The 25596-nt window shown below is 38.1% G+C and overlaps 1 protein-coding gene across 1 annotated transcript in view; it reads left to right on the top strand.

Annotated features, from left to right (window-relative positions):
• Window positions 1-25470, top strand: part of SHC3 (SHC adaptor protein 3) — a 39413-nt gene extending 13943 nt beyond the window's left edge. The window contains 13 exon segments of the mRNA XM_032214481.1: window positions 4480-4543; window positions 8837-8956; window positions 10523-10576; window positions 11142-11193; window positions 13583-13709; window positions 15623-15703; window positions 15705-15753; window positions 17056-17125; window positions 17128-17151; window positions 19197-19226; window positions 19229-19390; window positions 21520-21815; window positions 25345-25470. Coding sequence (XP_032070372.1) covers window positions 4480-4543; window positions 8837-8956; window positions 10523-10576; window positions 11142-11193; window positions 13583-13709; window positions 15623-15703; window positions 15705-15753; window positions 17056-17125; window positions 17128-17151; window positions 19197-19226; window positions 19229-19390; window positions 21520-21815; window positions 25345-25470 — 1255 coding nt within the window.
• Window positions 25471-25596: the final 126 nt, after the last annotated feature.

Genomic DNA, 25596 nt, shown 5'->3' with positions numbered 1-25596 from the left:
AGAAATTTTGGGCTCCATTGTGGTCATAAGTCGAGGACTATTTGTTCCTGTAATGCAGTGATTGGTAGGTGATTTTCCAGCCACTTGGAAATATCGAGAGGAGTGCAGACAGCAACCTTTTCTGAGTGGAAAATTAGGATATCAAGTCAACCCTATGAGTTAGCAAACTGAGATTGACCATGGGGAGAACATATACCCTGTGGCAGCTTTACCTTTCTGCTTTCTCACAGAGGAAATATAAATAGGAGGAGAGCTGTTTTAATCTATGTGACAAAAAACCAGTTGCCTGATGACACCTTTTTCTGACTATCAAATTATTAACACCAATAAGCTTTTGTGAAATGCAGCTCAGTGCTTTATTTGAGCTATGGGGAAATGTCCTAAGTAGGAAAAGGCTGCTTTATGTACGAAATTCCAAATAAATAACAACAGTATGTCAAGTTAAGATTTCTAAGCGTGTTTTATTTGCCTCTGTTTTGTGATGTGTAATGATTCTTAAGGCAGGAAATATGTAACTACTATATTGCTTGAGTCTAATCTTTAAAACTTGCTGCTGTCAATTTTGAATCCATGTTTTCAATGTAAATACATTCATATCATTTTTCAGAACACTTTTTCAATACAGCTTCTGTATAGTTTCAAAGCTGTGATTGATTTTATAAATCCAAGAGTATATATATTTGAAAGTGAGGATATGCTGTTATAAATCTGGAGGATATAATCATTTATGTGCCAAGCCTTGACTCTACCACCTGGGAAAACAATAGGTTTCCTAAATAGTAAGGTGAAACTATGGCAATATTGAATAACCGACTGGGTCCATTGTGAATATATGCATTGAAAAGTACATAAAGCTGCCAAAGTAAATCAGTTTTAAAAATTATTTATTCTGATAGCTTATTAATAAAGTCTGATTTAATATTTTGAGCCCACTTTTTGAGGGCAGTCAGTTAGGTTTGATACTGTATTAATATCATTATGTGTATATTAATAGCTAGATATATGCCATATATAAGGAATGGATAAAGAAGGAGAAAAAAGGAGGAGATATTTTACTTATGCATTGTTTTACCTTTTTTGCCCCAATAGCCCTATATTAATTGGTTGGAAATCCTTTTCTGGCCCAATAGTCAGTTCTGATCACGAAAGCAAGATAAACACCCATCCATGAAAGAATTGGAGACTTGTTTTTGCCAACAGATGCTCTTCTGGGAATGCTTGTCAGCTGTGGAAATCAGGAAATAGAGGTTCAATCCTTCTAGTTTTCCAATGAAGACAGCACCAAGTTGGAGAAAGCTTGTCCATTGCTTCAAAAGAGTTAACAAATGCAAGCCAGCATTTAACCCTATTTTTGCCATACTTTTTTAAAAGCACTTAATAATTTTGGTAATTTGGTGTTCCCAGATAAGGATTTTATTGGGCAGTAATCCTGTTGCATTCAGGGAATGTGAATAAGATGCCATTTTCTTCTATTTATAAACCCACTCAGTCTTTCCCACTTTTCCTTTTGCTATTTTTTAAATAATAATTTACTTCTGCAAGGCTAATCTAAATTTTTATCATCTGATTTGTTGCAATAGGAAGAAAGGACAAGAGGCACTAATCGTTCCTTCTGATTATCTGTTTTTTTTCTATGCTGAGTATAAAGAAGTTACCCTGTTTCTGCTTTGGCCAGCAAACAAACTAACAAAACTCTCAGCATGCAGCATCTTCCTTCCTTCCTTCCTTCCTTCCTTCCTTCCTTCCTTCCTTCCCTTCCTTCCTTCCTTCCTTCCTTCCTTCCTGCAGTTCCAGTCCCAGCATAGGAAACAGCTAGCAGAGAAAAAAATGCTAGCAACTATTATGTCATCTGTTATGAAACAATAATTTTGCAGCTGCTGAAACAGAATTCAATTTAGGGAATCTACCTCAGGTATCATCTTTAGTCTTCTGGTCTGTTCTTAAGCCTTCTTCCAAGCACTAATTATTTTGAAAGTCCTAAGAATCTTAGGATCAAGTTTCCAGAAAACTATCTCTCTTCTGTATCATATAATATTGCCTTTCAACAATCATACAATCTTCCTCAGAATGCCTAATAATAATAACAACAACAAGCTATCCGCACAAATGCCATTAAGGCCAAAATCAAAAAATCCTCTGATAATGCCAAATGCAGACTTTGCAAAGAAGCTGATGAAACTGTTGATCACATACTCAGCTGCTGTAAAAAAATTGCGCAGACTGATTATAAATTGCGGCACAATTCAATAGCACAAATGATCCATTGGAATTTGTGCAAAAATTATAATATTAAAACAACAACAGAGTGGTGGGAACATAAGCTTGAAAAAGTCACTGAAAATCAGATGGTCAAGATCTTGTGGGATTTTTGCATACAAACGGACAAAATACTGGCACATAATACACCAGACATCACACTGGTTAAGAAAAATAAGGTTACAATCATAGACATCGCAATACCAGGTGATAGCAGGGTCGACGAGAAGGAATATGAAATAATGCGAAATACAAGGACTTGAAAATCGAAGTTCAACTATTATGGCACAAACTAGCAGTCGTAATTCCAATGGTAATCAGCACACTGGGTGCTATTCCAAAAGCACTGGATTACATTTAAAACAGTTAAAAATTGACAAAATCACCATCAGTCAAATGCAAAAGCCTCACTGCTTAGATCTGCACACATATTACGAAAATACGTTACGATGTCCTAGGCCCCTGAGTGGGGTCCGACTAGTAATCAATGCCAAATCTGGCGAAACAACTGGCCGCTGTGATACAATTCTGTTGTTGCGAATAATGATAATAATGATAATAGTGATAATAGTGATAATAATGATAATAATGATAATAATAAAATACAGTCTTGGCAATACTGTGGATGAAAAGTGAAAAAAACAACTGTATTTCTGAACAGTTTGGATACATGTAACATACTGAAATCGTCTCTAAAACATGCTAAGCAAAATGGTTTATGGAGAAGTTAGGGATGAGTTCTTGATTCTTGTATGTGGTCATTCTGCACCATGGATCATTCTGCATCGGTCCTCGTTTTCCTTTACAGGTAATCCTCAACTTACAACAGTTCATTTAGTGACCATTCAAAGTTACAATGACACTGAAAAAGTGACTTATGACCATTTTTCAGACTTGTGACCATTGCAGAGTCCCCATGGCCATGTGATTTACATTTGGATGCTTGACAACTGATTCATATTTATGACAGTTGCAGTTTCCAGAAGTTTCGACTTCTGTTACTGCTGGTTCGCTCAGGGATGCGCTTTGTGCTAGTGTGCTTGTTGCCTGCTATGCGTGCATGCGCAGTAGTAAAAAAATTGTTTTGCACAGAAGTAAAAAACAAGATGGTGCCGGCTATAGAACTGGTTCAGGGGCGTGGCCAGCCGAGTTACTACCTACTTGGCCAAACTGGTCCGAACTGGTAGGAACCCACTTCTGTCCTGGGGCCATGTGACCATCATTTTTGACCCTCTGACCAGCCAAGTCAATGAGGAAGCCAGATTCACTTAATGACCATGTTAATAATTTAGCAACTGCAGTGGTTCGCTTAACAAATGTGCCAAGAAAAGTCATAAAATGGGACAAAACTCACTTAACAAATGTCTCACTTAGCAACATCCTGGACTCAATTGTGGTTGTAAATCGAGGACTACCTGTATCTATAGAACATTACCGCCGATTGTTTTTGGCTATAGAACTATGAAGGTTATTCAACACTAAATTCTTATTTTACGTTATATTTCCTTTTATTTTATTTCAGTCATAGCTCAGCATACAACTAATATTAGCAGTCACTCTATAATAGAAGTAAATATTAAGACTGAGGAGTCTTTTTCTATAACAAAGCAGTCAGATCACCCTGACATCATATTCAATAAGAGTTTATTTGACCTGATTTGACTGTGAAGGATTGTGCTCTGTCCTGGTGTACGTTTATGTGCTTGTGTGCATTTAAACCAAAAACTGCAAGAAATGAAAATTACTGTAAGACAGAGTGTGCCATGTATTTATTCAGACTGTTTGCATTGGTTCATAATAAATGTTCATATACTCTTTTTGGTATGGAAATGCCTGTTATATCTAATCTAAAACCAATCTCATTGACTCCAGAAATCCCAAAAAATATATTTCAGATAGAAGGAAAATCCATGCATTGAAAATGTATTATGCTACTAACTTACATTCCTCTAGGAAAATTTGATGTTTGAGTAATTGTGTTGTTCCTATTAGCACAATTAATACAAGTATGAAATAGTCAAAATATACAATATTTCAAGTGCCTAATATCATACAATGCTAATTTTAACTTCAGATTTTTCTGCAGATATGTGTGTGTGTGTGTGTGTGTGCACGTGTGTGTGTCATAAGGGACCAATTTAGATTTTCAAGCCCTGTTTGTAAAAATAAATGAAGAAAAATAGCATAAGCATTTGCTTTTGACATCCTATTCTATCTTTTTAGAGAAGCAATTGGCCTTGTTTGTGAAGCTGTGCCAGGAACCAAAGGAGCTTTTAAAAGAAGAAAGGTAGTAATCTTAATTTTATTTATTGGCTTACCATTGTTGCCCAACTATCATGCCTTTCTCCAATTTTATCTCTGAAAAATGTCCCACAATTAACCAGTCAGCTTCTGTGCATCAAAGCAGACATGAGCCCAAGTCCTTTCAGTTCTAGAACATCTTCACCATCAAACAAAACTGCTGTCTTGTTTTTTTATTAATTTATATTGCTTCTACCCAAGATAATGTGATGCAAATAATTGATAAGCACTAAGTACATTTGTGTTTAGTTTTTTGTACAAACAAACATATATAAGAACTTGAGCAGAAGAGGGTCCTGGGAAGAAGAATTAATTTTTTATTCACATTTATATATTGACTTCTGGTGACTATATGGAAAAATTTATTCAGTTTTCTCAGCAACATTTTTGGGAGTGGCTTGCTACTATCTTCTTCCTTAGGTTGAAAAAGAGCCCAAAGTATGCAGTTGGCTTCTATGCCTAAGGTAGGATTGGAACTCGAGTTTTCTTGTTCGTTGCTTGGTGTATTAACCCGAGTTAACCAGGGTTAAGGATTAACCATCAGACCAAACTGGTTTTCAATCCAGATGACTACTAGATGACTGTGAAGAGACACAGACAATTTTAAGTCTTAGTGCCATTTAACAACCTAACAGCTGTCTAAGGACACCCCAAATTTGGTGGGCCTTAACCTGAATATCATAAAATTACCTACTGAAGCTACTACTGACCCTATTTTACAGATTAATATTAGATAATGCTCTATGGAGAGTATTATTTTAATAGTAGTCACGCTTCTTTTTATCAGAGGTTCTACTGCAGATGGAGCCACATTAAGAAAAAGACTAACTAGAATATCTTTCTATGTAATTTTAGCTGTTTGCAGGCAGGATGTTTTTGTATCAAGTAGTATTGTGCTAGGGTACTTTCAGCATGTGCTAATATATCTTAAGCATTGCAACATGATAGAGCCCAGTGCAGTTTTCTTTACATGGATAAATTAACTCATGGGTACATCAGTTCAAATATTGCTATAATTTACATGTACCTATCATGTAATTATTTACAATTATTTATCTGCTGTTCTTATTCAGATTGCATTAAGCAATGGGTTTGAGGCAGTGTTAGGAACATTAAACATATGAAATTTATGTTTTTATGTAATGATTCAACAACATGTGATAATTGGATGGAAAGTCATGACAGTACAGAAGCATGTTAAAGTGAGAGCTGTATTAAAGCCCTATGTAGAAATAGAAAATAGAAAAGGAAATATGAACTTTTCTTTTTATAAAATGTTCTTCCATTGATCTACCAGTATGTTTGGTTTCATCTCTAGCATTTCAGATTTCTCCTGGTTTATTATCTTAACAAAGGTGGTTTATTATATTTGTTAACATTCTTATTACTTTTGTTGACTGAAGACAAATAGATTTTTGAATAGGCACTGCATTTTTATGAGCCTAATTCCTATACGTTGGGTCAGTGTTCATATAAATATGTGCACACACAATACGTATTAATGCATATAAATATAAACAAATATATACAGTTTGTGAAGTTTGTGCCCAACTAAATACTCTGCCCAATCCTAAAATTGGGCAGATTTAGTTAGTATCCACTTCTTTAACTCACCTTCTAACCCAACCTAAATCATTTCATTCCATTTTTTTGTTCATTCACATTGAGGTGTTTGTGAGTTTCTGAGCTAGACTCAAAGCAACTACAATGAATAACAACATTATTTCAGTTTAGTGATAAGTAGAGATGGGTTACAAATGACTACAATAGTTCCTAACGTTTTGAACATGTGATAGCTGCTATATTGCCTTTAATTAACAAAATTCACTTTTATGACTCTACCACTCAAACTATTGACTATAGTAGAGAGCTCAAGAGAGTTCTCAAGCTTACACTTAATTCTTCAAGAAGAAAGTAATCCCACTAAGTAGTTAGGTCTACCATTCCAAACAGCTGATTTCCCAATCCACAAAATGTCTGAATTAAATTATGTCTATTTTCCCTCAAACATTATCCAGTGACTGCCTCAGGATATCAACAACTATTGTAGGATTGACAAAAAACAGATAGGCATGTACCTTTTATATTTGTAACAATGTAAACCAAACCTCCAGATGATTGGCTTCACATTATTGGATATCACAAAGTATGCAAGATAAATTTGATTTGTACATCATCTCTCAACTCAAATGACATGGAATAAAACAACCGAAACTGGTCATTCAGCTGGAGTTTAAGACTATATGCCTTGTTTCTAATCATAGTGTATTATTGATGTCAAACTTCAGTGGTACACAGTAGGCTTGAAAAGGTCATATCTCTACTATCCAATCACAGACAAGTTTAATTTCAACATACTAAGATTATTTTGTCTAAAAAATCTAGCAAGAATCTCAGCAATTGTTAATAGAATTAAGTGGAGCTGAATAGTCACTGCTCTCAAACTTCATTTTTGAAAAATGAGATTGGAGACAGATAAGTTTTTTATCGGTTGTTTGGTTGGTTACACAAGCTGCCCAACTCCACTGTATCTCTAGTATACAATATTAAAGAATTTGAGACAATATAATACACAACCAAATAAAACCAAATATTGCAAGGAAAATAGCTCAGTCTCTAGAAATTCATCATACATCGGGCCTGCCACTCTAAGTTCTAGTCCTTGGAGAAGAATCAGGTTTAAAGGGCTAATTTAAGTAAAGCCAGGGTACAGGGTACAGGCCATATGAATCTGAGGGAAAGTTCTTACAAAAGGGCAGTCCCAGAAACAGAAGGCCCATTTCATGGACTCTTATCAGTTGATACGGTTTAATTGATTGAACCAAGAGCATGCCAACTCTGCCCAATTTTACAGGATGGGCACAAACCTCAGGCGATAAATGGTCCCTGAAAAAACTAGGCTATTTATATTTACTTATGAGTTTGTGCATTTAATGTGTATTGTGTGTACATATTTATATGATTGAATTCATAGCAATTAGGATCATTAAAAAATGCAGTGCCTATTTAGAAACCTATTTGTCTTCAGTCAATACAAGTGCTCTTTAAAATACAGGTAGTCCTCGAATTACAACCATTCATTTAGTGACCACTCGAAGTTGACCATTGTCGAATCCCCTCATTACCTGATCAAAATTCAGAAGCTTGGCCACTGTCTCATATTTATGACAGTTGCAGTGTCCCAGAGTCATGTGATCACCTTTTGTGACCTTCTATCAAGCAATCAGTGCAGAGGTGATATTCAGCAGGTTCTGACCAGTTCTGGAGAACAGATAGTGGAAATTTTGAGTAGTTCAGAGAACTGGTAAATACCACTTCTGACTGGCCCCACCCCCATCTATTCTCTGCCTCCCGAGTCCCAGCTGATCATGAAGAAATGGGGAATTTGCAGTAACCTTTCCCTGGAGTGCAGTGGGAATGGAGATTTTGCAGCATCCTTCCCCTACCATGCCCACGCCTATCAAGCCATGCCATGCCCACCAAGCTGGTAGTAAAACTGGTACTAATTTTTTTTTTAATCCCACCACTGGTCAGTGGGGAAGCCAGATTCATTTAATAACCAATTTAAAACTTCAGTGATTCATTTAACAACTGTGGCAGGAAAGGTCGTAAAATGGTATAAAATTCACTTAACAACTGTCTTGCTTAGCAACAGAAATTTTGGGCTCAATTGTAGTCGTAAATCGAGGACTACCTATAAATACTTTTTGAAAACAAATAATCTTAAGCAGGAGTTAAGATTTGGTGGCGCAATGGTTAAAGTGCAGTACTGCAGGCTACTTCAGCTGACTGCTAGCTGCAGTTCAGCAGTTCAAATCTCACCAGCTCAAGGTTGACTCAGCCTTCCACCCTTCCAAGGTGAGTAAAATGAAAACCCAGATTGTTGGGGGCAATAGGCTGACTCTGTAAACCACTTAGAGAGGGCTGTAAAAGCACTATGAAGCAGTATAGAAGTCTAAGTGCTATTGCTATTGCTAAGATTTGCAATCCTGCAAGTTCTCACCAGCAGCTGGGGTTACTGATCCAGTTTCCAGAAAAGGTTGTTGTTTCCAGTTTTAAAAATATTTCTTCCATCTCTCGGTTATACAAAATGAGATCCATTTTTGTTCCTTGTAGTATTTTCTATTCTTTTAAATCAGTATTGAAAGCATCTGTACACTGTTGATTGAATTGTCACGTTCTTGACTATTAAATTTTAGAGGTGACAATTTATTCAGAGGGATTCATATGGAATCAAACGTGGACAGAGTACTGAAAGATGTGCATTTTACTTTCCCAGCCACCAAGTAAAGCTCTCTCTAATATTCTGGGGAAGACCAATCTTCAGTTTGCAGGAATGAACATCAGTCTGAATATATCTACTACCAGCTTAAACCTGATGACTCCCGACTGCAAGCAGGTTGGTATTTTTCTCATTCCCATTATCTCTTTTTAAACTCTCATGATTAGTGTGAGCAAGCTATTTCCGTTCTTAATTCTTATAATTAAAAAAAATAACATTTGAATATACAATTATTTCAGTAAAAATATAGATACATGTGTATAACTCGAGAGGCCATTTCTTCCATTTGAACTCACCAATAAGTGACTTCATTTTCCCATCCCTTCAAGTACATCCTGCAGATGTAAAGTGGGTAGTGATCTGGCATGCTTCTTTACATAGTTACTGTTATGCTATTTTCAAGCTGTGAATTTGCTTTGTATGTTGTTAGATTAATTGTTTATATATTTATGTTTTTTTAATTTTTTAGTTTAAAAGATAAATATAAATGTTTTAAAGAAATGAATATTTCTGGATCTTGATTTAAAAGCCATAAAGACAAAAATACTCAAATTGGAATGAAAGAAGAGAATAATTTAGCTTTTTAGTATGCCTACAACTTCAACCAGAGACCAGTGTTACACATTTTACATAGCATTGTGATGTGACTTTGGTGGTTTAAAGAGAAAAGCTTCGGTGTTTGTCACTATAGAAAACAGTAGGGTAGGGCTCGTGGGTAGGTTCTGGCTTCTGTTACTGCCGGTTCGCTCAGAGGAGCGCTGTGGATTTGCAGGCACTTTGCTCACACGTACGCTATGCGTGCATGCATAGTAGTAAAAAAATTGCTTCTGTGCATGCGCAGAAGCAAAAAACAAGATGGCGGTGCCTATGGCTCCACCGATACAACTGTTTCAGGGGCGTCTCTGACCGAGTTACTACCTATTTGGCCGAACTGGACTGAACTGGTAGGAACCCACCTCTGGTAGGGCTATGTAAACCATGTCCAGAGGCAGTGGTGGGATGCTGCCGGTTTAATAACTGGTTCGGTGAGCATGTGCTTTGTGTGCAGGTATGCGCACTGCCAAAAATGGAGCATTTAGAAGCTCAGCTGCTTACCTTCCAAGTCAGCAACGGTAAGTAAAACAGCTGCCAGAGGGGATCAGCTGTGCCATGCGTTTGAGGTGAGCTAGAAAGCAGGAAATAAAGGACAGGATAGAGCAGGGGCAGATGGTCAGGGCCAGCTGATTGTCAGAGCTACCGATTTGCCCGAACCAGTCTGAACTGGCTGAATACTACCTCTGGCCAGAGGATGAGACAAGAATAGTGTCATGGGGACAGACATTAAGCTGGGGTTGTTAGTTCTTTGCATTGATTCTCGAAGTACCTAATAATGAAAGGTCGTCTGTATATTAAGAGCCATACTGGAATTAAAAAAATAAAATTAAAAATGGGGGCAGGGAGGCATTGGCTTTCATTGCCAAATTCCAGGTTCACATCTGAATGACTCTTGAAGATCTTACAGACAGAGTTGCCATTTGAATGTACTCTAATGGATGGCGTAGAGATACATGACATTTGTCACTGTTACCCTTGTATTTCTAATTTGGGCTTCTGATTGTACATACTCAAGAACACAGCTGGGGGGAGGGGAAGAAAACTAGAATTCTTGTGTACCTCACACATTATGTTTTCTTAACTCTACAGATTATAGCAAACCATCATATGCAATCTATTTCTTTTGCATCTGGAGTAGATGTGGTAAGTCTCTTCCTTTCTACCATTTGCTATTGATGCAAGAGGTCATTGTGCCAAATGTATTGTCTTTCTTGGGGAGGAAACTGCTCATTGTTACACCTTTAGGGCATAGTGGTAAGGGAGAAAGACAAAGAAAGTTTCAGTTGAAACTTGATACTTGAACATATTTTCAGCAGGGTTTACAATATACATGAAGTTTAGTTAAGATTTACTGATAATAATTTCATATTTTGTAAGAGCTCCATTTAATGGACTTGGAAAACTAGAGTCCACTTTTCGAAAATAGCATCTCAAACTTTCAGTTGATTTTTGAATCTAAAGATTTGCTCAATTGCTTTACAAAGTTACCTATGCAAGACTTTGAGAAGGCTTGCTTGATCAATGTATCCGTTCTAAAATCTAATGTGATAGGATTTTTCTAATATTTTTGTCACTGTGGGATCCAGGCATAAGTACCAGATTGCAAAGATTCAGATGAAAATTGAACTGACCTCTGAATCAGCACAAAAAGAAACTTTCACATTCATGATAGATACTTCACTTTTTATTCTCTATCCTCCTCCAACAGGATACAACAGACTATGTTGCATATGTAGCTAAGGATCCTGTTAATCACAGAGGTAAATAATCTCATCTTCCTTTTGAAAATATATTGTCCAGATTCTCTTCCATTATTATTCTATTTCTAATGGCTTCCTACAGGTATTTTGCTAGCAGTGTGCTTGTATTTATTTGTTCAGATATTTGTTTCCTTTAATCAGTGGTGGGTGTCAAAAATTGTTCGAACCTACTCTGTGGGTGTGGCCTCCTTTGTGGGAGTGGCTTGCCACCCATGTGACCGGATGGGAGTGGCTTGCTGCCCATGTGACCGGATATGAAGATGCCAACGACACTTGTCAGAACCACCTTAAATTACTTCACACAGCACTGACATGCATAAGAATATGATGTAAACTTGTTTTTTAAAAGGCATCTTTGGTTTGCATTAAAACAACTTCAACACACACAATGTTCTGATTGCACCACAAATGCAGTAGTCATCCTTACCTTTTGCAGAGGCACTGAGTTTATAAATATGAGCATGATAGTGTAGAATAATCATATCCAAGGACCAGTGGTGGGTTTCAAAAATTTTTGGAACCTCTTCTGTAAGTGTGGCCTGCTTTCCGGGTCCACTGGTAGAACCTCTTCTAACCGGTTCGGTAGATTTGACGAACCGGTTCTACCGAATAGGTGCGAACTGGTAGGAACCCACCTCTGCCTTTAATGCACAACATCTTTTACTGACCCCATAATCCCTTGCGGGATGGACTCTGGGCAACTGAATGGAGCTAGTAGAGTGTTCTAATGGTTGGATGCCCTTCCTGTTGCCAATGGGGAGTTTTGGTTGCCTTCAAATTGAGGGCCAAATTAATAAAATAATCAAAGATCTGAGACTGACTTCCCAGCCTTTCATATATTAGAAATAAGAGCTTATATACCACTTCATTGTACTTTACAGCGCTCTTTAAACAGTTACAGAGTCAGCATATTACTTCCAACAGTCTGAGTCCTCATTTTACCTATCTCGGAAAGATGGAAGACTGAAGCAACTTTGAGCCGGTGAGAATCGAACTGCTGGCAGTCGGCAGAATTAGCCTGCAATACTGTGTTCTAACCGCTATTGGACCATAGCTCTTTGCAATGGAAGAAGAATGATTGTATAACAGCCAGTCCAGCGAGTGTGTTGCATTTGCATGCAAGATTAACTTACATTTATAATGTTGCTCCCTTAAGAACTTTTCATAACTTTGTTGAGGATAGTTAGATATGTAGCATTTGCTATCTCCTGGATTGGCTCCCTGTCCCTTTAAACCTATGCCCTCCAACAGGAAGGGCAGTATTCTCAACATTTTGCAAATGAAGTGGTAGAGTTCAAAAGTTGAGGTGGGTTAGTTTTCTTCTGTGTGCATATGTTTGCCCGATAGTAAAAAAATGGAAACCCATCACTGGTTGTGGCCCGCCAGCAGCCAGTGGAGCTGGCAGCAGATTCGGATAGTGAGGAGGTTGGAGAGGAACATGGGCCAGTCTTGGAGTCTGGGGAAGGCTCTGATGAGGGCTCTGTGTCAGAGGCAGGGGGGGGGCAAAGTTATCAGCTGCCTTCAGAGTTAGACATCAGTGAGGCAGATGAACAGCTGGAGCCTGTTCCCAGCTGTTCATCTATTACATTCTCCGCATGTGCAGAATTGTCAGACGAAAGGAACAGCTAAATAACGGGGGTCAACTTGGGAGCAAGGCCACAGGTGGACGAGGAAATAAAAGAGGAGCAAAGGGGAGTAGAATTTGCAGGAGACAATTAGTTCACTTAATTGGTTCGTGACTCTCCAAGACTCCTTGCCAAATTTTGCAGATATCGGTCTGGCAGCTCTCCAAGCCAGATAAGGTCTGTGACTGTAAATTCTCCCTTGAAAGACTTTGCTGGATGTGAATGAGCAGAATTCCGAGTAAATTAATAAAAGAGGTTTTGCCAGGACAAGGAGTTTGCTTCATGCTCTCGGGAAGCCACAGTCAGAACAAAAGATGTTAAAGCCACTTGGGGGCTCTTTTGGCCAAGGAGTGGTTAGAAGTGCATTTTAACATGATCTTGAGATATCTTGAAGACTGATCGATGTATAAAACGTTATCAAAGAAATGAAACATGTTAACTACTTATACCAGGAGTAGACATCCTATAGTTCCAGTCAGATCTTCAATTTTTTGCTTTTCTTTCCAGGAATGACCTAGTGGTCAGATAAAATGTATTTATTTATTTAAAACATTTACCTAGCCATTCATTTTATATCAAACTCTGGACAGCTCCTAATCAAGAATTAAAAAAATGCCAGTATGATGCCATTAACATTGCTTAGATGATTTTTTTTTTTTTTTTTTGGTATTTACAAAAATCAGCAAATAAAATTGGAAACTGTAGTAATACAGATTTCTCCTGGATATATTTGAATAATGGTCTTGTTCTCTCATCACTTCCAGCATGTCATATTCTGGAATGTTGTGATGGTCTTGCCCAGGATATAATCAGTACCATAGGGCAAGCATTTGAACTTCGTTTTAAGCAATATTTGCACTGCCCCTCTAAGATTCCAGCACTTCAAGACAGGTGAGTAGCATCACTGAGATTTTTATACACACAGGTTTCTTGATTTAATGGAATCACAAGAGTTATTTTACTCAGGAATTTTAATACTAGACCTAGCTGCAAATGTTTTAATTAGATCTACCTGTAAAAATGCAAGTAGAAAAATAGGGACCGTCTTTGGTGGGAAGGCAACAGTGTTCCTTGCATCTTTGGCATTTAGTCATGCTGGGCACATGACCACAGAAACATTTGGACAGTGCTGGCTCTTCGGCTTTGTAACAGATGAGCACTGCCCCCTAGAGTCAGGAACTCTTATTTTGGCGTGCTGAACCAGGAGTAATGCCAGTAGCAACCCACCCCTGACTTAAAACAGTTCATTAGTGACTATTCAAGTTACAATAGCTGAAAAAATCACTGAAAAAGTGACTTATGACAGTTTCTCACAGTTACGACCATTGCAGGATCTCCATGATCATGTGATCAAAATACAGAAGCTTGGCAACTGGTTCATATTTATGACTGTTGCTGTGTCCCAAGTCACATGATCACCTTTTGCAACCTTCTGACAAGCAAAGTCAATGGCGAAGCCAGATTCACTTAACACCAGCTTACTAACTAATCAACTGCAGTGATGCATTTAACAAGTGTGGCAAGAAAGGTTGTAAAAGAGCTCAAAATGCACTTAACAATTGTCTTACTTAACAACAGAAATTTTGGGTCAATTGTGGTTGTACGTTAAGGACTACATATAATAGTTTGATTATTTTCTTGCATCTAAGAGAGTGAAGGGGCAATAAAGTTTATTAGGATGTCTTTTAATGGGAGAAATACATTCATAAGATAGAAGGCAAAGCAAATGTTTTTATGCTGAAGATCTTAGACAGCTGAATTGTCCTGCTTGTATATTCAGAATCAGGCAGGCAAAGTGGTACTGATAGAATGATAGAATAACAGAGTTGAAAGGGACCTTGGAGGTCTTCTAGTCCAACCCCCTGATCAGGCAGGAAACCCTACACCACTTCAAACAAATGGCTATCCAACATCTTCTTAAAAACTTCCAGTGTTGGAGCATTCACAACTTTGGGAGGCAAGTTGTTCCACTGATTGTTCTAACTGTCAGGAAATTTCTCCTTAGTTCTAAGTTGCTTCTGTATATCATTGAGTTTTGATGAGGTGGTTTCAAAAATTGAACAAATTATATTGTTATTATTAATCTTTGAATAACTGTTATAAAACAGTAAAGTAGATCTCGAAGTTGGGTTGAAACCCCTGGGAGCAGGAGCAATTTTCAGTATTTTCTTGATTTATTTGTACTCTGTTTAAAGGAATGAGGGCTCAAACTGTACCATAATAGAGCTTTCAGTCCTAATGCATAAAACTACCTATTCATACGCACTACTGAAGATAGAAAGTGGCATTCTTCTCACACTTCATATTTGCCCTTTGGAGGAGCTCAGAGAAAAGTAGGATCCGATCTGGGTCAATCACTGGGACCAGAGACTTTGTCTTCTGAGCTTTGGGACTTGTGCTGGAGCCCATCTTCAGTGAGAAGATGGGCACCATCTTCAAGGTTTCAGCTAGAGACGAGTTCCCTGAAGATGGACTCCAGCATGACTCCCAAAGCTAGGAAGACAAAAACCTCTGGTCCCAGTGACCACCCAGATTGGATCCTACAACATTATCCTGAGAGTTCATTTGTCAAAAAAAAAAAAGTACACCAATAAAATATTCCTAATTGTTTAATTGTTTAACGACTAAAAGAATGACTTCTGCAGTAAATATGTGCCTACATTATTTCCAACTTTAGGATCCACAGATACTCTGATATAAAAATAGCTCTTTGTTTAGAAACCATTCCCAATATTAAATATTGTTTCATTGTGATAACAAATGAAGATAAATCAAGAAGCAATTAACTGAGCACCTCTCTGCAGGATGCAAAGTCTGGATGAACTGTGGATGGAAGAAGACAGCGAAGTGGCTGAACATCCCTACTACAATAGTTTTCCAAACAAATGGACGAAAGAGTCAAGGTCAAATTCCCCCTATTTCAGATCCTGCTCAGGTAAGCAAAGCAATCCCTATGAAAGTCATCCAGAGTATTAAGGTTGAAGGTGGATTGAAAATAGCTGCCTAAAAGATACAGAGAAGTAAAGGGTGGGGAGGAACTTTACTAAAGCCTCTCCAGCCAATCCATGTAGCTGCATGACCCAAAATTTGATATCAGAACAGAGAATGAAATACTTGTCCCTCTTCATTTTATCTATAACAAGTATGTTATATATGATATCTATCTGTACCAATATACAATACTATAAGTCCTTCTTGCCATATTTTTATTTGATCCATGAAAGCTGCCCATTGTCCTCGTTTCTTGTAATTTTTTTTAAGTCTGCATCTTTTCAAAATGTCAGTATAATTTGACACAGAAGAGCGGCCTTATCATAAATCTCTAATTCTGTATTGCCACTGCTTTTTCTCATGGGAACAAGATCTTCACTAGAGTTTCTGTTTGCGTCTAAGGCACCTATGAGCTTTTCTCCCCCTAAATGCCATTACTATTTGGGCAGATGTTAACATATGTAGCATCTTCATTTAAAATGTAATAGGTAGCATAAGGACAATGGTATGTTCTATTATTTCCATAAGTGACTGATAGGCCAAAAAGAGATGTTGGTGTAGTTGACTCAGGAATAATAACATGGCCTGATGATCTCCTTCCTGCTTGGTCATGTTTGAAACTAATTTTGGTTTGGTTTATTCCAGTGTGCATTAGCTGAGATTCTAAATGTTCTGGTATCTTGCATCTAATAATACAATGAAGGAAATATTTAATATTTATTCATAGTATTTAATATTTAACAATTGTTTACAAGATTGTGAAGGAAAGCACTGCTCTGGTAACTTTTGTTCTTTACACTCTCCTAATTTAACTAAAATAGTCGTCTCCCTCTTCCTTCCTTCCTTCCTTCCTTCCTTCCTTCCTTCCTTCCTTCCTTTCCTCCCTCCCTCTTCCTTCTTTCCTTCCTTCCTTCTCTCTGTCTCTGTCTCTCTGTCTCTCTTCTCTTCTTCATTCATTAGGAGAGAGTGATTCAACTGGAGGAGTTCCTTTTATAGATGTAATATACCAACTTTGTCATTTAGAATTACAGGGGTTAATAAAACAGGAAAGGAATGCAGTTTTCCAGAAGGTCATCATTACTTTCCTCCTCCTATGCATACTCATTGTGTCATACATGATGAATGAACGAAAACTGGGTTTGGGTAGAATTGCACCTGGACCAATCATAAAAAAAAGACTTACTGAAAATGCATAACAGTTTTTAAAGGTAACGTTTGCATGAAGAATATTTTACTACCACCTTAGTCTGCATCAGCATTGGGAAAAGAGCAAACATACTACCAGAGCCAGCACGTTAGAGATCTGTGTGATGAAGACGGCAACAGGCACCCAGCAGGCAAGGTAAGCTATACTCTTGTATTTTATATGTATACTCAAGGTACAGATCTACATAGTTCCAATTACTTCTGCCCATCCAATAAGATTGGATAGGCAGGAGTCATATTCTACAGTAGGTTCTCACTCAGTTATCTCATAGGACCCAAGAAACATGCTTTCTCTATATCACTGCCATATGGAATAGCATTTCCCTGCCTCCACATAATTCAGATGGTATTGTCCCTACTTACCTTTTGGAGAGTAGGCAAGACAATGCAGATCTGGCTTTTCCTGAGTTTGGCTTTTGTACCCATCTTTCATTGTTTTTTGATTGAACAGAGAGTTTGAATTATATAGAAAAGATGTGGTAAAAGAATAATAAAAAAAAGTCTGGTGTACCGCTTGACTCAGACTTCCATCCTTCTGAGGTTGATAAAGGGAGGACCCAGATTGTTGAGGGCAATATGCTGAATTTACAAATCGCTTACAGGGGGGCTGCAAAGCACTGGGAAGTGGTATAGAAGTCTAAGTGCTATTACTAAACATCATTGCCATTGATGTTACTGAACAACAAGATCTGCATTTTTATCTACCTATTGAGTCTTTCCCAAGGACCTAGGATAGGCAGATGTTGCTGTTTGTTGGTGTTCAAGGTTTCATTGTAGGGTGTAAGCTTTCCAAGTAAAGCTGCCTTGACAAATTGACTAAACATGATTTTCACATTGCTGATGGTGTTCAGGTGGTGCTCCAGATGTTTTGGGATTGTACCCAAGGTGCCTCTTAATATTGGTACTATTTTGCTTTCTTTTGCCACAGTCGTTCTTCTTTGCACATATTTTGTGATGATGATGATGATTATTATTATATCTTTTATTCATTAAACATGAAACTCAGTCAACTGAACATTTACAAATGCATCACAAATATCACTGACAGGCTCTGATGGTTGATACGGGTTGCTGCCGCATCCTAGGTATCAACCAAATATCTCTTAAAATGTACAATGTTCCGAGTAGCGCAGTTTTTTGCGTTCCGTTGGAGTTATTGTAGGAAGCTGCAATTTTTTAATGTATTTTGTAAAATTCTTGGACATGGTACCAAGTGCCCTGATGACAATGGGTATCATTGTTACATGTTTCATCCATAACCACGTAGTTTCGATGGCCACGTCATGCTATTTTGTGATCCCCCCCCTGAGTTCTTTTTCTTTAACGCTGGCATTTCCTGGTACAGCAATTTCAATAAATAGTACGACGATGATGATGATGATCTCATGATCATCATCATCATCATCATCATCATCATCATCATCATCACAATGTGAAATCACATATGCCAGTTCTTTAGCTGGCATTGGCCACTGTTGAGTTCCTTCCAGAACCTTGGAAGTGGTAATGTATTGGTGTAGTAAATGTCAGAATCCAAGCAATATGAGCTTTTGTAACTGAAAGATTACAGAGCATTGTGTTAGAAGAGCTTTCTATTTTTATCCTGGTTAAATTTTGTTTTCACACTATGGCTCTTTAGCTATCGAACATATCTAGCAGAGTTCTTCTCTTTTGTAAAAATCCCCTGTAAGTTTGCTTGAAGTCTTTTTATTTAGCAAAGAATATTTCCCAAATTAATTAACTTCCTGCTGCTCCTCTGTCACTTTTATTGTATTCTTCTAAAAGTAGCAGTGGTATTTCAGATGAATTGACATGAACTGACTAAGTGATTTATAATAATTTCATTTACTGTACCTGTAGAGGACAAGAATTATTAAGTTTTCCCCATTTTTATTTTATCTGTTTGTATGGCTTTTGTGTCCAGATAATGTTATTTTACTACTGAAAATGAGAACAAAAGGGTTATAATTAATATTGAGCAATAAACAGTTTAAAAACTGCATAAGTCGGATTGTTCACAGGATTGGAAAAAAATATTGGAATAATGCTGTGGTCAACAGTGATGCAGAATAAATTCCACATAATGGACAAAGAATGAAACTGAGTTTCTAGAATTGAAGCAAAGTGACCTGTTGAATTCAGGATATAAATTGGTTTTCATTGGATGTATTGGTTTCACAGGGTCTTTGGACATCTACAGTCTGCCAGAAGGAAATCCAATGTTGATCTATCAAAAGAGATGCCAATGTATGTGAATACACGACATATAAATATGGAAATGCTCCATGCTCTTCAGACAGAGGCTGAACATTTGTTTACTGAAAAAATAGAAAGCACCAAAGACAACAGGCCAGGAAAAGATCTTTTTGACATGAGTACGTTCACCTTACCATCTTTTAAAAATCTAATTTGAAGTAGATGATCTTTTTTTTGCTTTGGAGAATTCAGTAGGCGGTCAACAATTTCTAGCCACTATTGTATTGAGTGAAAAATGCAATCCTGTAAAGAGATTCAAAAAGGACACTTATTGGCTAAAAGATTGTGATGATTCAATTCCCCAACAATTGCTAAAAAAAATATATTTAATTTTGAACCAAATTTTCAACATTCCTCCTGATTTTTTGAAGTCAACTATTTTGACTATCTCTGCTTTTGGAAAAGCAAATGAGAGCTGAGCAGGAAGGCTGCACTTTTTTCTGCAGGGAGGAAATGATGGATTAATCGAACTTCCAATCACTTGCTGCTTTAAACCTGCTATAGAGCAGTGATCATCTTCATTTAGGACTCAGAGAAATAATCAGCAAGCAATTTCCATTCATTTTCTAATTTAATTTAATATTCCAATTTAATTGAACTTGTCACACAGAAAGCAGGAGAACTACTGTGAACAATGATGTGAGGGTACTAATACCACTCTATAACACATAAATAAGACCACATCTAGAATACTGGATCCAGTTTTGGTCACCCACGCTATGAAAACGATGTGGAGATGCAGAAAGAGTGCAGAGAAGAACAACAAAGATGATTAGGGGACTGTAGAGTAAAACATATTGAAGAACAGTCACAAGAACTAGACATGACTAGTCTAGTGAAGAAAAGGACCAGGGGAGACATGGTAGCAGTGTCCCAATAATTGAGGGGCTGTCATAGAGAGCAGGGGGTCAAGCTATTTTCCAAACCATCTGAAGGCCAGACAAAGAACATGGATGGAAACTGATAAATGAGAGATTCAACTTAGAAATAAGGAGAAATTTTCTGACAGTGAGAACAATCAACCTGTGGAACAGCTGATTTTCAGAGGTTGTGGAGCTTCATCACTGGAGGCTTTCAAGAAGAGACTAGACAGCCACTTGTCAGAAATGGTATAGGCTTTGCTGCCTGAGCAAGAGCTTCGACTAGATGACCTACAATATCCCTTCCAACTCTGTTATTCGGTATATTCTGTACAATGCTTCCACTCCCAAGCCTGAAGCCGATCCAAAAGAATACCATGTTTAGTACTGCTGAGTGATCAAGAAGTATGTTCCTCCATCCTGACTCTGTCACAAGTTATCAGTAAGCATGACCAATGCCATATGCATGCTGAGCCTGATTCTAACAACCTAGATAAACCCTTTCCTTGAGAGTCTTCTGGAGTTAAAACCTAACCTTCCTCTCTAAAAAGAAAGGTTGGAGTCTTGAGAGAAATTGTCTAGGATGATTGGGTTCAGCTAGCCCTTTCCTTCCTTCCTTCCTTCCTTCCTTCCTTCCTTCCTTCCTTCCTTCCTTCCTTCCTTCCTTCCTTCCTTCCTTGATAGGAATGGAGTATGTGAAGAGCTGGGCTATCATTTGCTTGCCTACTCAGTACGCCTCCTGGATGATTAAATTGCCTTAGGGAATGACTTTGTGCTAGAAAATGGATAGAAATATATATGACTAATTCTCTTGAACATCTTCAAGGCTTTGAATATCAACAATCATGAGACCCTCCTGGACTGTAGGTTGAGATTAGTTCTTATCCCTCCTGCTGGCAGTGTCCAGAAAGTGATGCTTGAAAACATCTAGGAATTTCTTGCTTTTTAAAATTTATTTCCTCTGCTAAGGTAATAGGCTTGCTGTTATTCTTTTATTACATATCACTCCATCATCCCACAGCTTCTCTTTGACCCAACTTTTAATCTGAAGAGCCCTTTCATCACTTTTTAACTAAATTAGTACAGAAACATGCTAATGTTATTCATAAAAATCATATTGAAATGTATTTAGTTTTGGAAAAAAGTTAAATATATTTTCTTTTCTATCCAACTGAATTAACTAGAAAAGTTCAGAAATTTTTGACATGCAGTAGGACAACCCATTCAAATTAACCTGGTTTAAGATCCCTCAGTCTCAGTGGAAGAGAATGATAGTTGCAATTTATCCAGATCTCTTTCCTGAGCACAGTATATAGGGGGGGAAAATTAGGAATTTGGATGGCATAAATTGTTGCTAATTTCTCTCTGTTATTTCCACTGTTTACCAGGCCCTTTCGAAGATGCTCTCAAGAATCAAATGCCAGGCCCTGTTTTGAATAAGGCTACCTCAGTTGAATGTACCAGTCCTCTCTTTTCCAGAGCAAGTGGGGCAGCTGCAGCTGAAGAACTGAGCACAGAGCCCTGGTATCAAGGAAAAATGACCAGGAAAGAAGCAGAACAGCTCTTAAAGAAAAGTGGAGACTTTCTGGTTAGGAAAAGTACATCCAATCCAGGATCCTATGTACTCACTGGATTACAGAATGGACAAGCCAAACATCTTCTGTTGGTAGATCCTGAAGGAGTTGTAAGTATGTGATCCTAAGGAGAGAGACCTTTTTTTACTTTACTTGTAGAGACCCAGCCTTCTGGACTATCTGGTTTCATCATTAAAGCTGATTCACACTTAACTTGTGGTGGTGCAATACAAAATTCAGAGCAATAGAGAATTATATCTTAGGGACCAGGGCAATTTTAAGCTTCAGCTTAATGAAACCCACTGCAGAGAAGTCCTGCTTCTTGAGGGATATCACCCCATAAGAACCTTTGTAAGTATTTGGTGTGTGCAAATCAGCCTCGATTTAATTCAGATAGAAAACCTGAGATTCAATAGTTGTGTGATTTGATTCATTTTGATTCATTTGATTCATTTTGAAATCCATAGGCAGTGTGATTCAGTTCAGCAGGATATGAGTTAATAAAAGTTTCAACCATAAGCATCATAATATCTGCAACTGCTTCATGAGGGGGGGGATGAATGGGATTAAAATGAAATGAGGGACAGATCTTTAAGGGAGAGTGATGCTACAAAAGTTCAGCTTAATAACCTGAAGGATTTCACCTCAATAATGTTTTGAGACATTACCTCTGCAATTTCTTTTCAGGTAAGGCAGCAAGGGAAGGACAAGACAGCCTAATAGCAATAGCAGTAGCACTTAGATTTATATACTGCTTCACGGTGCACTGTCCACAGCCCTTTCTAAGCGGTTTACAGAGTCAGCATATTACCCCCAACAATCTGAGTCCTCATTTTACCGACTCGGAAGGATGGAAGGCTGAGTCAACCTTGAGCCTGTTGAGATTCAATCTGCCAAATTGCAGGCAGCAGATAGTCAGCAGAAGTAGCCTGCGGTACTGCATTCTAACCACTGTACCACCGCAGCTCCTGATAACCCCGAATTGCCTATCCAAAAGCCAACACAGTGATGTGGAACCACAGCAAAGAATATTATATTCCAATTTCAAAATAAAACCTTTTTAAAAACCCAGTTCTTTACTTAACTGGCAGGGCTAGTTGGTATGGTTTATTGGCAAGAGAAGTCTCTTCTGGGAAGGATATGAAATAACCAAGATCTTAAAAATTGCAAGAGTTCACTCTTCATCCGATTATCTCTTTTCTTTTTGAATCATTTCCAAATCATTAAAAAAATCATTCTATCATAATGTACTTTGATGAGATGCAGCCTGAAATATTTCTGAACTAGGTGCTCTAAGATGGATTGAGGCTTGGAGAAGGGAACAATCAGGGCACTAAAAATCAAGCCCTATGATGATCATTTGCCATAATTAGCCGTGCTTAGCATTGAGAACATCTAAGGAGGGATATGCTTACTTGAGGCAATATTGCAAAGAATAAAGTCATTCTCTCTTGCTCCAGGTTTTGGATGTAAAGTTTGGACTCCTACCCTGAATTTAGGCTTGAACCTGATGGCCCAGATGCCATTTTTTGGCTGCTAAAAGTACTCCCATACAAAACAATCTATATAGTTCTTGGTTGAAGGCAGGGGTGGGCTTCAAAATTTTTAGCAAGGGGTTCTCTGCCTGGTTGCTGGGTGGATGTGGACATGGTGGGCAATAGCCTACTTGGGCTCCTGCACCACGGCAGGCCGAGGGGGGCGTTTTTCCCCTCCCCGGGCTCTGGGGGCTTTTCTCGAGCCTCCAGGAGGGTGAAAACGGACTCCCCAGGCTCTGGAGGCCATCCAGTACATCTGGTAGGCCCATTTTTTGCCCTCCGCATGTACCCTTACCTGCATCCAAAACAGGCCGCGAGGGGACTCCTGGGAGGGGCTGGGTGGGGCCAGCCAGGAGTGAGATTTGGGGGTTCTCCAAACTGCACAGAATCTTAGCTAGAGGTTCTCCCAAACCCCTGCGAACCCCCAGCAGCCCTCCCCTGGTTGAAGGTTTGCCTTTTTCTCATCCTTATCTCTACTGCAAGGCTCAGGCTTAGCTGAAGACATTGTTCATTGTCTGAAGAGTAGGGCTTGGAGGGCACTGGATGATGGAATTTTCTATTTCAGTAATATCCTCTTCTTGTAGATGAAACCATGAACTCTCCCTATCCACTCTCAATCAACAACAGTAGCAGAACAACAGGAGAATGGTTTCTCTTTGTCTGTCGATTCTCATTCTAAGATAACTTTCTAGAAGAAGAGTGACAGGAATGGCAAAACACAGACACTCAGAATAGCAGATGGCATTGTTTTCTCATGTCTGAAGGCAAAGTTTGTGAAGAGATTCTCCAGTCAGTATCAGAGAACTCAACATAAAGTCTAGACACCTGTTCCACTAACTCTTTCATATTTATGGAAGAAGAGTTGGAGCCTTGTTTAAGGCCTTGTTAAGGCCTGAAAGATGGTTGAATCTCTCCAAAGCAATCTAGGGGCAAATAAACTGATGTAATATTTCAGATCCCTTTAGCAATTCATGTGTCAGATGAAATGATTTTGACGTATGTATCAAATTCATTTCAAGTGATCAGCATAACTAGCTAGATTATACATGGAATCATTTTCTTCTGAAAGGGAAAAAAAGAATTCTGCTGGTTCTTCCTGTGGAATCAGTTTTATTTGCAAATAAATCTCTATTCCAACAATGCACCAGCAGATCTACTTCTAGTTCCTAGCCAATTTCTTTCAAAACTGAGTAACTTTCCATATGAACCTGTTGAGCCACATTCCCTGGAAGCCATTTCTGATACAGCTTGGATCCACCTTAATTTAGGAGAGAATTGCTTTCCCATCAGGAAAGAGAAGGGGAAAAAGTGTTTTTTTGGTCTTGATATAGTAGAAAGGATGATTCTGTATAATCCCTAGTGCCGATAAAACGTCAGTAGGATGCATCACCCTTTTCATGGCCTCTAAATTTCTCAACTAATTTATAGGCTGGTCTCTGATTCTTGATGAAGAACCAAGAAATAATATGTGTAACTTTCATGTTTGAACAGCAGAGGACAGTCAAAGATTATTCTCACCACATCAATGAGGCTATATTAGGCTGAGGTTGCAAAGCAGGGAGATGCTTCATAAAGAGAGGAAACATGCCACATTTTAGAAGTACAATTTTGGTTTTTCTGCTCAAATAATTTGCCGCTCTGTTAAAGACCCCAATTCCTAAATTTGGATGTGAGCTCTTAAAGAATATCCCAGAGCTTCAATTTAATTTTAGTCTCCACATTCACAATGTGATCCATGTATTTGCTCATTATTTACATTATTTAAGTTGGACATTAAAACTTTGCAAAGAAATATACAAATGATGAAAAGTAGTCTTTTTCCACGACTGTAGTATAATATTTTTATATTGGGTTTTAGTTTAGTAGAATCAAGCTTGGTAGTTAAAGAAATAGGTACAGACCAAAGAAATAGGTTCATTTTGAAGTTGTTTCCTCACTAATTTGGTTGGTCTTCTCCCAGCCTGACTTTCCAAATCGTATAATTTTCCAGACTGCCATACCTATTGAATTCATATGAATGTATTGTTATACCTGGCTGGGACCTTCAGTTAAGCATAATCAAATCTGGCAAATGATATGATTGCATGTCCTTTCTTATTTTCAGATTCGTACAAAGGATCGTACCTTTGATAGCATTAGCCACCTGATCAAGCATCATCTTGAGTACAATTTACCTATTGTCTCTTCTGGAACTGAACTCTGCCTCCAACAGCCTGCTGAAAAAAAGTGACTGGCCCCGTGGCTGGTGAGATGTGCAACAAGCCACAATCAGAAATAAAAGTGTAGCTGTAGGTCCATAGAAAAAGAACATCATCCGTTGAGGTTTCTGTAGGCTGAAGAAATACCAGTTCTGCAG

Source organism: Thamnophis elegans, chromosome 3, assembly GCF_009769535.1.
Source record: "Thamnophis elegans isolate rThaEle1 chromosome 3, rThaEle1.pri, whole genome shotgun sequence".
Taxonomy (NCBI): Eukaryota; Metazoa; Chordata; class Lepidosauria; order Squamata; family Colubridae; genus Thamnophis; species Thamnophis elegans.
This window is presented reverse-complemented; position numbering and strand designations above follow the sequence as displayed.